We start from the raw sequence: 15,203 nt of genomic DNA, 5'->3' as shown, positions 1-15,203 counted from the left end.
ACCAACACGGCCAACCAAGAACAACCCACAACCACCCAAAAACAACCACTGGCAACCAAAAACAACCGCCCACAACCACCCAACAACAACTAGCAAGCCAAGAACAACCACTCACAACCACTGCCAAAAATCCAAATTAGCCAAAAAATACCACACAAATCACCATCAACACAGCCACGCTACCACTGACCCACGAAACTCAGCCACCATGAAACCCAACCAAAGCACCATCACGAAACCCAGAGAAACCCACGAAATCCAACCACGAAATCCGCGGCGCTCTTGAGTTCGATGAAGGCGGTGCCAGTGGAGCTTGGATCGATGATGAAGCTTAGGTCAGCAATGGAGCTTGGATCGGCGGTGAGATGGAGGACTAGGCTTGTCGGCGTTAGGTGAGCGGTGAGATGGAGGACTGGGCGAGATGGGTCGACGGTGTGGGACAGCAATATGGGCGATGACGATGAAGATTGGCGATGATGAAGATCTAGAATAGATCGGTGAAGCAGAGAGTAAATGAGGGAGAGAACAAAAAATGAGAAGGAAAGAGGAAGAAAGAAGAGAAGCTGGAAAGAGAGAAAGAGAGAGAGAGAGAAAAAGAAAGAAAGAGAAAATATTTTTTTAATGGAAGAGGAGAGAGAAATTTAAAAAAATAATATATATATATATATATATATATTTTTTTTAGCTCTAATGAACAGTGCACATCTATCTATAGATGTGCACTGTAGCAATGGAGCTAAAAAAATATATATTTAGCTCCACTATTGGATGCTGATTTTGGGGTTTGAGGAGCTAAAATATAGCAATATAGCACCACTGCTGTGAGTGCTCTAATAGTATGTTTATATTTTTAAATATATTAATTTTAACAATTTGCATTTCCTAAATCCTTTTAATGGCATGTTATATATATATATATAAGTATCTATAAAATATGAAAATAGAGATAATCTTAAAACGGTATGTTGAAATACACTGATACTGAAATATTTTATTTCAATAAACAAACTAAAACGATCATCGAAATAAAATTACAACTTTGATGGAGACAGATCGCCTTGGTTTTTGTGCAATAAAACTATGTATTTTTTATTTTAATAGGTAGATGGTAGGAGAGCATTAGGTGGAGTTCTAACTACATTACAAAACATGTCATTATGGTTGAACTATGACTTGAATTCAACTAATGTATTACTTATTAAAATACAATTATATTTTTAAACTTTTTTTTGTACTATTATTATGTGAAAAAATAAAAACACACATGTAAACTTTTCACATTGAACAAATTAACAAAATTCTCCTCGAAACCCACCACCAAACTAACACCTCCCCTTCCCCCCCCCCCCCCCCCCAATTTATTTATGTGTAAAATAACACAATCCTCCCTAACAATGGTGTCAAACATGGTTAAAAAGTAAATTTTACAAATAAGAAAAATGCAAATGAGAGTGTTGGGATAAATATTTAATTTAAATAAATATTGTGGGGCTGGGGAATTTGTGGTCCCGGCCCACTTTACACTAGGGCCCAAGACCCAGGCCGAGGAGACCTATTGCCGAGGACGCATAATGAAAACCCCAAAAAGGCCCAAAGATGTGGCCAAGGACGATCTCATGCTCAACATCCCACAAGACACCTAAAGAAAAAGGACGAGTTTAATGCAGGGACAGGACAAGTGAAAAAGCTACCAATACTGTAATAAAGAACTCTGCGTCTGACAGGCCCATACTCTTCACCATGCTATTCAACTTTTACGTCTACTCCCAACCACTTTAGGTATGGGCTGATAGGACAGGTCTCCATCCCAGAAAGTAAAACTTACTCGTGGACATTGAAAGGAAAGTAACTACTAGTATAAAAGGGAAGAAGAACCAAGGGGGAAGGGATCCCCCAAAGGGAGAAGTCCTAAAAAATGGAGAATGAGAAGAACACTAAGCTCCTCGGACGGGGTCCGAGGACAAAAACCCCATAGGTCACACTGAAGAAAGGTTTTGTTATTCACGCCAGGCCCACCTTCGTATGAGCTTCCATAAAAACCACGATTAGACCGCTGTCCAGTGACCAAGGTCAAGCCTTTCAAGCCCACACTCTACAAATTATATTATTCGGGCCCTTTACATACGAGCCCAATGTTATTCTTGGGTCGTGAATAATCGTGTTCCTACAAATGGTGCCATCTGTGGGAAGGCTTGTGCGTTGGCACAGGTGGTGGCGGAGTCAAGCCTCTGTCAAACAGGGGTCTGCGAAAGCTCCTCCATTTCCAGTAACACGTTGTTGTTGTCCCGACATAAATTTCCGCTAGGGGCTACGCCTCGCAGTGTCAATGGCACGGGCAGCTCTAGGGGCTTCCAACGTCAAGCTAACACCCCCCACCTTGGTCGAGGAGCTAATCTTCGAAAATTAAAAAAAAAACGATATAAAAGAAAAACTACAAGTTTTGGACAAACCAAGGCCTTGTATGGTCCTCGGACTCAAGCTTATGGGGAAACCAACTACTTAAAAGAAAAATTACGAGTTTTGGACAGAACCAAGGCCTTGTATGGTCCTCGAACTCAAGCCTATGGGGAAACCAACTACTTAAAAGAAAAACTACAAGTTTTGGACAGAACCAAGGCCTTGTATGGTCCTCGGACTCAAGCCTATGGGAAAACCAACTACTTAAAAGAAAAACTACGAGTTTTGGACAGAACCAAGGCCTTGTATGGTCCTCGGACTCAAGCCTATGGGGAAACCAACTACTTAAAAGAAAAATTACGAGTTTTGGACAGAACCAAGGCCTTGTATGGTCCTCGGACTCAAGCCTATGGGGAAACCAACTACTTAAAAGAAAAACTACGAGTTTTTGACAGAACCAAGGCCTTGTATGGTCCTCGGACTCAAGCGTATGGGGAAACCAACTACTTAAAAGAAAAATTACGAGTTTTGGACAGAACCAAGACCTTGTATGGTCCTCGGACTCAAGCCTATGGGGAAACCAACTACTTAAAAGAAAAACTACGAGTTTTGGACAGAATCAAGGCCTTGTATGGTCCTCGGATTCAAGCGTATGGGGAAACCAACTACTTAAAAGAAAAATTACGAGTTTTGGACAGAACCAAGGCCTTGTATGGTCCTCGAACTCAAGCCTATGGGGAAACCAACTACTTAAAAGAAAAACTACGAGTTTTGGACAGAACCAAGGCCTTGTATGGTCCTCGGACTCAAGCCTATAGGGAAACCAACTACTTAGAAGAAAAACTACGAGTTTTGGACAGAACCAAGGCCTTGTATGGTCTTCGGACTCAAGCCTATGGGGAAACCAACTACTTAAAAGAAAAACTACGAGTTTTGGACAGAACCAAGGCCTTGTATGGTCCTCGGACTCAAGCCTATAGGGAAACCAACTACTTAGAAGAAAAACTACGAGTTTTGGACAGAACCAAGGCCTTGTATGGTCTTCGGACTCAAGCCTATGGGGAAACCAACTACTTAAAAGAAAAACTATGAGTTTTGGACAGAACCAAGGCCTTGTATGGTCCTCAGACTCAAGCGTATGGGGAAACCAACTACTTAAAAGAAAAATTATGAGTTTTGGACAGAACCAAGGCCTTGTATGGTCCTCGGACTCAAGCCTATGGGGAAACCAACTACTTAAAAGAAAAACTACGAGTTTTGGACAGAACCAAGGCCTTGTATGGTCCTCGGACTCAAGCCTATGGGGAAACCAACTACTTAAAAGAAAAACTATGAGTTTTGGACAGAACCAAGGCCTTGTATGGTCCTCGGACTCAAGCCTATGGGGAAACCAACTACTTAGAAGAAAAACTACGAGTTTTGGACAGAACCAAGGCCTTGTATGGTCCTCGGACTCAAGCCTATGGGGAAACCAACTACTTAGAAGAAAAACTACGAGTTTTGGACAGAACCAAGGCCTTGTATGGTCCTCGGACTCAAGCCTATGGGGAAACCAACTACTTAAAAGAAAAACTACGAGTTTTGGACAGAACCAAGGCCTTGTATGGTCCTCGGACTCAAGCCTATGGGGAAACCAACTACTTAAAAGAAAAACTACGAGTTTTGGACAGAACCAAGGCCTTGTATGGTCCTCGGACTCAAGCCTATGGGGAAACCAACTACTTAGAAGAAAAACTACAAGTTTTGGACAGAACCAAGGCCTTGTATGGTTCTCGGACTCAAGCCTATGGAGAAACCAACTACTTAGAAGAAAAACTACGAGTTTTGGACAGAACCAAGGCCTTGTATGGTCCTCGGACTCAAGCCTATGGGAAAACCAACTACTTAAAAGAAAAACTACAAGTTTTGGACAGAACCAAGGCCTTGTATGGTCCTCGGACTCAAGCCTATGGGGAAACCAACTACTTAGAAGAAAAACTACGAGTTTTGAACAGAACCAAGGCCTTGTATGGTCCTCGGACTCAAGCCTATGGGGAAACCAACTACTTAAAAGAAAAACTACGAGTTTTGGACAGAACCAAGGCCTTGTATGGTCCTCGGACTCAAGCCTATGGGGAAACCAACTACTTTGAAGGAAAATACTGAGTTTTGGACACCACCCGGACCTTGTATGGCCTACGAGCTCTGTCCCATGGAGGGATTACCCATTGATAATTGGGTTAATCCCTAGACCGAATGGAAGTCCCGGTCTATCCTCGGGTCCTCAATACCAAGGGAGCTAATGCGAATGTGTTGGGGCCCAGTACAACCGTACCTCAGTCCTCGGATCAGAGACCAAGTGTTATCAAAATATGGCCAAAGTTCCCCACTACTTGGCAACCCTCTCGGATGGTTTATTTTGGGTTTTTCATTCTCGGATGACTACCTCACGCGCATTATAGAGCACTCAGCTTTTCTCTCGGTTAGTCTCACTATTGGTTGGTATTATTATGTTTGATAGTCTCAATAAGTTCAGATTAATAGCTTTTTGTTACAAGGTTTCCTGCCCTAAGCATTATTAAAGAAAAATATACATGAAATACATCCATTCACGAAGTAATTACTGCAGAAAAGAAAAGTATTTAGAAGGAAACAGAATTATCTTTTATTAAGACAAAGAAATGGTATAACGTACAACGTACAATGAAGGAGCTCAAATAAGCCTATACTAAAGGCTAACCACATAAACAAAAAGAAAAGATACAAAGGAGAGAGGAAGAAGCAGAAGAAGAGGTGCAGTGAAGAGAGATGCAGCAGTTCCAAAATGTTGTCTAAGGAAACCATTTCTCAATACTTTTACATGCCCATAACTTAGGCAGCAAAAGAGCTTGACGTAAGATTAACACCTTTGAAGAAAAGGTGTAGGGAGCGGGGTATTTGTAGGTGGCCACACAGGAAGTTGATGAGCCTCCATATTAGCAGCGCTTGCGATAGAGCGGCTAATGCTGATGATGGGAAATCCCACTGCTGTCGCACCAAAAATCTGACGCGACCAGTACCTGCTTCGGATTTTGACTGAAGGAGACGGAGGAATCGCTCCCACCTTGTGAAAACGGAGAACTGTCTTGAGTCTCTGTCTCCCCTGCCCTGACCGCGCCATCCTGAGACTCGGAGAGACCCAGTGCCTCTGGAGCGGGTGTGGTTCCTTCACCCCCACTTGTGCCTCGAACATATTACTCTAAGGCTTGATTGCACTGGAAACGAAGACTAGGAGCACAACTGAAGGGTTGAGAATTTGAAGGGGCCAAAGGATTTTGTACGTGAAGGGAGTAACCTCTTATCCTGCTTCTTATATAGAAGGCAAGTTGGAGACATTTAATCTACGCAGGTTCCCAAGAAATGCTACAGACGAGATGGTTTTTGCTCAACTCCCAGCGCCGTCTGCAACCATAAAGTTTGGATAGCCTCGTGAAGGGGACATATTAATGGCGCACCTCGAACACTAAAATGTTGAGGATGCCGCGTGAGTAAATCTAGGGGGATGTCTCATAATCCGGCGTGCCTCCCATGCAAATGGAGAAACCCCGACATTAATGAAGTGCAGAGCTGGGCAAGCCATGGTTTGGGCCTAACATCACCAAAACCCTCCTCCTCAACCACGAGGTCGGGCAGTAGGATTTTGAGGGGCTATTGTGGGGCTGGGGAATTTGTGGTCCTGGCCCACTTTACACTAGGGCCCAAGACCCAGGCCGAGGAGACCTATTGCCGAGAACGCATAATGAAAGCCCCAAAAAGGCCCAAGGATGTGGCCGAGGACGATCTCACGCTCAGCATCCCACAAGACACCTAAAGAAAAAGGAAAAGTTTAATGCAGGGACAGGACAAGTGAAAAAGCTGCCAATACTGTAATAAAGAACTCTGCGTCTGACAGGTCCATGCTCTTCACCATGCTATTCAACTTTTACGTCTACTCCCAACCACTTTAGGTATGGGTTGATAGGACAAGTCTCCATCCCAGAAAGTAAAACTTACACGTGGACATTGAAAGGAAAGTAACTACTAGTATAAAAGGGAAGAAGAACCAAGGGGGAAGGGATCCCCCAGAGGGAGAAGTCCTAAAAAATGGAGAATGAGAAGAACACTAAGCTCGTCCGAGGACAAAAACCCCATAGGTCGCACTGAAGAAAGGTTTTGTCATTCACGCCAGGCCCACCTTCGTATGAGCTTCCATAAAAACCACGATTAGACTGCTGTCCAGTGACCAAGGTCAAGCCTTTCAAGCCCACACTCTACAAATTATATTGTTCGGGCCCTTTACATACGAGCCCAATGTTATTCTTGGGTCGTGAATAATCGTGTCCTTACAAATATGATATAATATTTATTACATGTGGTAAATATCATAACCACTACTTTATTTAGATACTATGTTATGCCCGTGCGATGCACAGATTTAATCAATAATCATATATAATTTAAGTATTGAATAAATATTGTAAATTAATATAATAATATTTTAAATGTAGAATAAAGTGTAAAGTTACAAGATCCACGACCACAAAACCTTACATCCATAATACTTAAATACACAAAACCTCAATGCTGATAATATGTACCTCAAATCACATATATTTTAAAATACTTTTCTATAATAGTTTAGCATTTTAATAATGAAAAAATAGTAAAAATAAATAAATTAATAATAAACAGATTAGATGAATGAAGAATTTGAATTGTAATCAAATTAAGATTTTTAGTAACTTAGAAATTATAGATAAATTAATAATAAAAGGATTAGATGAATAATTTGGATTGCAATCAAATTAAAAATTTTATCAACTTATAAATTATAGGAGAAGAAGATAAGAACAAAAAAATGTAAATATTTTTAAAATCTAAAAAAATTTCTACAATTTGGTGAAACCACTTGGTATAACCACGACTTTAGACCTAACTTTTATTATATAGTATATGATGATATTGTAAAAGATTATATAAGATATATGTCGCTGATACAATAATAGTAAATAAAGTCCTTTGAGAGAGACAAGTGGTGTCATCTTATTGATATCCAAGTCATGATAATTGCCTCAAGCCATAGGGAACAACTCATGTGTATATGTCCAAACAAGAACACATGAAAGTCATGTGAATAATCACAATCTCTTCTTGCAGGGAACTAATTGAGTGAAAGGTGCACATGATAAGCATGTGAATAAGAGGAGTTACTTAGAGACAGTTTTTGGAGGAGTATTAGTTAGGATTTGTGGGGGAAAAGAGCAATTGCAACACAACACGCAACAAGGAACAACTTTAACTATCAAAGTTCCATATATAAATAGAAAAGCACTTTCTCACACAAGACACGCACAATCATCTATCAAAACCATAGACACACACACACACACACACACTCTCTCTCTCTCTCTCTCTCTCTCTCTCTCTCTCTCTCTCTCTCTCTCTCTCTCTCTCTCATAATCCAAAGGTTATTACTTCATGCTTGTGAGTGCATCAAATTCACCTCACATGAATTAGACTTTGTAACTTAGGCTTTTTGTAATTTAGGTATTGTAATCTTGTTATTACTATCAATAAAGTTTCTCTAATTTTTATGTTTTTATTGTTAACTTGTGATTTCACAAAGAAGTCCTATTAAATCAGGCTATGCTGAATTCATTCCTCTTTGTGCAAGTCAGTTTTCTGCTTCGGGTGATGTTTAATCATTCTCAAGCATAGTGAAAATTGGTTTATACTCAAATAGAGAGATAGACAAGTTTTTATTTTTTGCTTTTTATTTTTATAGAATTAGAATCTAACTCATTCATGGTTTTTTTTTTTATAATAATTTTTATAATTTGATAGTTACAACAATGGATGAGAGATTTGACCCATTAATATTTCCATTTGAAACATCAGGAAGTGTCAACTAATTGAACTACAAGATTCTTGGCTTGACTAGTGACTAAGGGGCTGTTTGGTTTTTGTGTTTCCATCATCCATAATTCTGTTTTCATCACCCATAACTCAAAAATGGTGAGACCCACAGAGAGAAAGCTTGTTTGGATTTGTTTTCAAGTTTTGTTTTCTTCACTCAATTCTCTTATTTTTCAGTGACGAGTTATGGAAACTGAAAACACATTTTAAGTGTTTTCAAGTTATAGAAACAAAATTATGATGACATTTTTGTAAATACACACACAACTTTTGAAATTCCAACTGCAACTTTTGACTTTTAAGGTTTTTTTTTTTTGAAACAAAGCCACAGTCAGAATTGAGTTTAGGTGTCAAATGGGTGGGGTTTGGAAAATTGGGGTATTTTAAGTGATGAGTGACGAAAATTGAGTGAGGAGTGATGAGTGATTAAAAAAAAAAAAAAAAAAAAAAAAAAAGCCCCTAATGCATAGTTGAAGTGGTATCACTGGTATGTATATTATCGCTTTCATCAATAAACTTATTAATAAGTTTTGCGATAAAATTGTTTTAAATTTTTTTTTTTAATGGCGGTGTGGTCTTTTTGTTAGAGAATCAATGGAAAGGTTTTTATTTATTTTTATATTTTTAGAGAATCAATGGGGGTAAGATGATATACTATGATAAGTATACAACTAAAATAGTATTGATGTTAGTCTCATGTGAGAGTAATGTTGTACAGAGTTATATTTACTACCTCATCTTCCACCCCCCCCCCCCCCTCTCGACAAGGAATTAACATTACTCAAAGCTTATTAAAGACTTTTAGAAAAATTGATATTGTTTGTATGACATCCATGAAAAATAAAAGAAGACTTATTAGCCCTATATTCCCTTAAAGTTATCATGGCTTTTGAGTGAAGTTTATGGTGGTGTGTTTTTGTGTTAAAACATTTTTTCCTCTCTCTTGTGTGTGTTTGTTTCTTAAAAAAAAATAATAATAATAATTGGATTACTGCAGAAAGACAAGGTTTAGCTACAAAATTAGTTGTAGTTTAAGGTTACAACCTTACTCAATAAAATAAACATTACTGCATATTTTGAAAATCTAACCGTTGAATTGTATTTTCTTTACATTCTTAATACACATATCAAATTTTGTGTCAATCGGATATTATTTACCATATGATCTATAAGCTTATATTTTATGCATAATTTTAAATTATAAAAACTTACCATTTAAATAATTGATTGATGACATAACTATTGATCTTTAATTTTCTAGAAATCTTACAAGTATGGAGGATATAAGAAGAAGATGTAATTTAATGGTGGATTTGTTAAAATTCATCTCCAATAAAAAAGATATTAATTAAGGTTGTGGCCTTAGATTATAACAAATTTTGTAACTAAATTTTTTCCATTGCAGAATTCAACATATTTTATAATTAAAAAAGATTGAATAATCCGAATTGAATTGAGTAATTCATGTGATAATATTAGAAATATTTACTTTCCTAGTAAATTTTTTAATTAAGAAAAATATTTTTTTTAAAAAGAAACTCAAAATGTTGGAAGAGAATATTAAAGCATTCTCATTAAAGGTGCTAAAAATGCTAAATACTATTCTTTTAGCATTTTTAGCACCTCAAATGATAAAATCCACTTCCATCAAACATGCTAAATCTTAAAAGATTTAGCACCAAGCTATAGATACAAGCTCACTGTAGTTGGATTGTAAAAAAAGAAGAAGGTTTTTTTATTCCCCCAATGGATCTATTTCTCATTTGTCTCTCTTTCTTATCTCACTTCTCTGTCTTGTGGTTCGGCGTGGTCCGATGATCAGGGTCGTGGTCTGATGGGTTCGGGTCAAGGTCTGATGGTTGTAGGTGGTGGTGGCGATGGTTCGATGGTCAGCGATTGTGGTCTGATGGGCATAGGTCGTGGGTCCGATGGTCCAATGATCGTGGTGGAGGTTCAGCGTGGGTCGTGGGTCATCGATCTACTGGGTTTGTGTGTGTGTGATGGGTTTTGGTTCATCGGTTTGATGGTCTGATGAGTTTTGCTTCCTATAGGTTTTGGTTCACTGATCTGCTGGTGGTGGTGATGGAGGTTTTTTTTTTTTTAATTTTTTTTGCTGTGGTTTGTGGTTGTGGTTTTGGTTCGGCGTGGGTCGTGGGTCACCGATCTACTGGGTTTGTGTGTGTGATGGGTTTTGGTTCACTAATCTGGTTTGACAGGTTTTGGTTCAACGTGATGGGTCTAATGGGTTTTGGTTCGGCGTGATGGGTCTGCTGGTGGGTTTAGATTGGGGTTGAGGTTCAGATCGGGGTTGTTGGGGTGGTGGGTTTTGGCTGCGGTTTGTGTCGTGAGTTTTTTATTTTATTTTATTTATTTTTTATAAATTTTGGTGGTTGGGGGTTGAGGTTGTGGTTGGTGGTGATGGTTGTGGCCGTGGGCGGTGGTGGTAGTGGGTTTGTAGGTAGTAAAAGAGATGTGAACGGGAATAAAAAAATAATAAAAAGTTAATATTTTAATGAAGTGGTAAAAAATATAAAATATTTAATGTTGCGTATATTATAAAATACGGTGTTAAGTTGATAAAATAGATTTTTAAGATAGTAAATACTAAATTTTTTGAAATCTTGACGAAGCTCCCAGTTGAAATGACATATCCACTCCCCAAGCTCTAAGAGGATTCCTATCAGCTCATATATAGTCTTCTATTTTAGAAGAAAGTACAAATTTTACACATTTTGAGCAAAAAAACACCCACATCAGTGGGTGTAAAAATGTGTAAACATTTCCACGAGCTACAGTAATCGTGTAAATATACACCGTTACTGTAACTCATTTATAATTATTTTATTAATTTTTTCTCACTCCTTCGCCTCACTTTCACCTCTCTCTCGTTCTATCTCAGTCCCTCTCCTTGTCGCTGTTGCTCTCAGATCCTTCTCTTCAATCTCAAATCATTTCTTCAATCTGATATTCCAGCTAGCCAAAATGATGCCACCGGAGCAACATCCTTCGCCTACACCGCTCAAAAACTCAGATCCTCTTCTAGATCGCTCAAAAACTCTTGACCCCTGCACCGGAGCAACATCCTTCGCCATCGCCCTCATAGGCCTCATCCCTTATGCCGCCTTCCTCCTCGGCCTCGCCGACACGGTTCAAACGTGGACAAGCGTAGCCGATACAGCAAGCTCTGGTGGGACCCAAACGCAACATGTGGTTTCGTCTAGCTCGACAAGAAACCCACTTGGAAAAACTCTATCTGGCCAGGCGTTTGAAGCCTGGAACCTTGGAGGAACAAAGCAACACCAACGCACCTGGGTTTTTGTTTGGCTGCTCATAAAATCATCTGGGTTTTTGTTTGGCTGCTCATAATTTTGCTTAGAATTATTATTATTATTTTATTTTTTAAAATTTTGTTGACTGTTTATGGGTTTGATAAGAATGAATTAGTTGAAGATTTGTGGGTTGAAGATGGTGGCTGGGTGGGTTGACGATGGTGGCTGGGTGGGTTGACGGTGGGTGTGAATTGAATATTTTATTTGAATAAATGTGTATTATAGACAGACTAATGTGGTTGTTTTGTAAAAGTGAGTGTGTAAAGTAGAAAAAGTAGGTTTTAGATGTGTAAATTTACATAATTTTTGCAGCTACTGATGTGGATGCTCTAAGTGTACAAAAACCCAAAAATCCAAAAAAAGAGAAGCTTCTAAAATTACGCAGTTAAGAATTATAAAAACACAGAAAGCTTGTCATCCTTACTGGACAATTCTGACCACTTTCCTTACGTGGAGTCCATTCATAAGGCCTTCATCTGCAACCTCAGTGATAGTATCAGCTCTACTCATTTTATTTTAGTGCCCGGTTTTTCCAAGGTTTCCCACTTTTCGAGAATAAAATCAAGCTCTCGGACACATTTCAGCACCCACAACCGTCCGATTCATTCCGTTGAAATCGAACGGCGCGTATTCACTTATGACTGACCGCTGAACCTGAGTGAAGTGACAAGTACCGACCCTCTTTGTTTAAATAATTTATTTTTATTCTTTATTTTTGAGCTCTCAAATTCTCTCTCACTCTCTCTCTCTCTCTCTCTATATATATATATTTATATATATACACACACAAAAAAAGGGAAGCGGGAATTTTCAGTGGCTGTCAATCTGTGACTGTGAGTGCTTCTTATCCCTTTTCTCAAATCTCAATGGTGGCGGCGAACAACTTTGTTTTTGTTTGTTTTGCTTGTAATTATTAAGAAAGAAAAAAGGGTTGTTTTGAAAATTTGTGTTGTGTTTGACTGAAAGAGCAACTTTGGTGAATACCCATTTGATGAAACCCTCTAAAGAGACTGTATCTTGATGTGATTTTCAATTACATGTTGATTTCGTTTGTGGGTTTTGTTTGGTTTACTGTGAGTCTGTGACTGCACTTTTTAGTATTCATTATTGTTGTTGTTATTTTCTTTGATTGTTAATGTTGTTCTGTTTGTTACTTCTGCTTTTCTAGAATTTTTTGGTTATCAGCTTTGTTAATAATGCTTTACCAACTTTTTTATTTTATTTTTTAAGCTAATAATTTATTATGTTGCCCATGTTTGTGAGCTCTATAAGGATTTTTACTAATTGGGTTAAATGTTGAGTGCTTATTCATGATATTTTGGGCTCTTCTTTGTGATTTTATTTATGATTGTTCTACTTGGGTTAGATGACAAGTAAATTATTCAAGAAATGTTGGGTTCTTCTTTGAAATTTTGTTTATGCTTGTTCTTGATGGTGCATGATGTTTTCAACTACTAATTGAAGTACCTTTGCCAGAATTATAAATATTGTGAATCTGCTGATGATCAATTTAGTTAATCTGTTTTGCGAAATTACTCCTTGTGTATCAGTTAGTTTCTGGTGGCTGTATTTTGATTAGACTTTGGGTTCGTAATAATTTTTTTTAAGGGTCCTTATTGCACCATCTGCGAAGATCTGGGTAATGTTCGCTTGTTAACTTGGAAATCTAGCAGTCTCCACTTGTTCTTGTAGTTTTTTGGGTGTGATTTATCACTTATTTGAAGGTAAATATTCTCTGTTATATGCCATCCATTTATTTTTTTGTCATTGTTGCAGTTCAGTTCTTTGTGTGATTTCTTCTGAAGTTAAATTTGTTTTCAGAGCCTAATAATTTAATTAAATGGTTTATTGAGGATGGTTATATGATTGCATTCTTATATTTATTAAGGTATTGTAAAGGTTAAACATGGCTAAAAATGGTGGAGAAGCGAGTGGGAGAACTTCGTCGGGGTTCCCACAGGTGGTTCTCAATGAGAGGATCCTTAATTCAATGTCCCGAAGATCTATAGCTGCTCATCCTTGGCATGACTTGGAGATTGGTAAAACTCTGTTCAGCTTTTAGTCTACTTTGTATGAATGTTTATGTGACTTGCGCTTAATGCTCAATAATTTTGACCATGCAGGACCAGGTGCTCCATCGGTTTTCAACTGTGTAAGTTTTGTTTTCTTAAATCTTTCTTGTTACGAATTTCTAAAAGAATCTTTAGCAAGTATTATGGGCAACCTGCTAGATGTATGTATGGTATGGTATATCTTGCTGATTTCTCTTAATTCCGTCGAACTTCCATATCAACATCTGCATTAAGGAGAAGTGACTGAGAGCTTGTTTGTGTATTAGTGTGGTGGATAAGAATGTACACCAAATAGAATTGTGTTGTTTCGCCAATGGGGAGGACCCTGCTATTTAAGAAGACGTGTGAAACAGAAAGCTATAATGACCTTTCTGGAATTATATCACGCAATGATTTCTTCTTCTTGTTTATTTATTTATTTTTATTTTTATTTTTTTGTTTGATAAGTAATAAATTTTATTATAAAAACTGAACACTAGAACACTGAGAGTATACTACCTGAACATCACTACAATACTCTAAAACTACACAAATCCATAAGCTCAACTAAATTTGAGAAGGAAAACATCCCTGAAGCTGTCATCCACTCGAGCGCAGTATCTTCATAAAAATCTCTTTCAGCTCTACCATAGCCCTTTCACACCCATCAAAGCATCTTGCGTTTCTTTAAATAAATCTTTTTTCTCTAATAATTAATCCTGGTGTAATATATGTTTTCTCAGTGTCTATAGAAATATATGTTGTGTATCAAAAATCTTTCTGGTTTTCAAATCCCAATGTGAATTTGTGTGGCAGGTTGTTGAAATTGGAAAAGGCAGCAAGGTTAAGTACGAGCTTGACAAGACAAGTGGCCTTATAAAAGTACGAGTTTTTTTTTTTTTTTTTTCTCTGCATTTAACTTCAATAATTCAACCTTCCAATTCTTAATCCAATATGTTCTTGTTCAGATGCATTGTTTCTAGTAGTAAGCTTGTTTTTTTTTTTTTTTTCATTTAGGTTATACTCAATTTATTTGTATGTTCCGCTACTAGACATTGTCGTACCATTTGCTTTGGAGGGCATCCATTGCATTATGGAATGTTCCCATCTTCAACTGCCCTAAAAGCTACATATAAGTCTTATTGCCATGAAGTTTTTCAAAAAGCATAAAAATTTAACTAGATGCTAATTGTCTACCATTTGATAATCTCAACTCTGTTAAGCAACGGAGGTGAATATTTTCTTTTTTATACATACATTTCTGAAAGGGTTGTGAAGTCCTATAATTCATGCATGTACGTAAGGTTACGGTGAAATTAATTTTATCATAATCCACAATCCTTCTTTTCCTACACATAAGATCCTGTTATTTTATGTGAGGAGGATCATATAAATGCTCTTGCTTATATAGACCTTTATATTGCTATCAGTGTTTCTAGGGAATTGGCATGTTATGTAAATTTTATTTATTTGCTACATTAAGAAAATAACTCAAGCATATGAGTTTTTAAAA

At 37.7% G+C, this 15,203-nt stretch overlaps 1 protein-coding gene across 9 annotated transcripts in view; it reads left to right on the top strand.

Annotated features, from left to right (window-relative positions):
• Positions 1-15,203, top strand: part of LOC126732482 (soluble inorganic pyrophosphatase-like) — a 34,455-nt gene that overhangs the window by 17,277 nt on the left and 1,975 nt on the right. Inside the window, exons 1-5 of one of the 9 annotated variants that reach the window (XM_050435352.1) lie at positions 12,332-12,472; positions 13,248-13,363; positions 13,539-13,678; positions 13,763-13,791; positions 14,507-14,572. In XM_050435352.1, the coding sequence (XP_050291309.1) occupies positions 13,546-13,678; positions 13,763-13,791; positions 14,507-14,572 (228 nt within the window). In that variant the 5' untranslated portion in view covers positions 12,332-12,472; positions 13,248-13,363; positions 13,539-13,545. Of the gene's footprint in view, positions 1-12,326; positions 12,473-12,693; positions 12,713-12,812; positions 13,364-13,527; positions 13,679-13,762; positions 13,792-14,506; positions 14,573-15,203 lie in introns of those variants that run through there. The other 8 variants (XM_050435347.1, XM_050435348.1, XM_050435353.1 and 5 more) reach the window with 8 other exon arrangements.

The sequence above is a fragment of the Quercus robur genome, chromosome 6 (assembly GCF_932294415.1).
Source record: "Quercus robur chromosome 6, dhQueRobu3.1, whole genome shotgun sequence".
Classification (NCBI taxonomy): domain Eukaryota; kingdom Viridiplantae; phylum Streptophyta; class Magnoliopsida; order Fagales; family Fagaceae; genus Quercus; species Quercus robur.
Note: the sequence above shows the minus strand (reverse complement) of the source record. Positions and strands in the feature narration are given on the sequence as shown.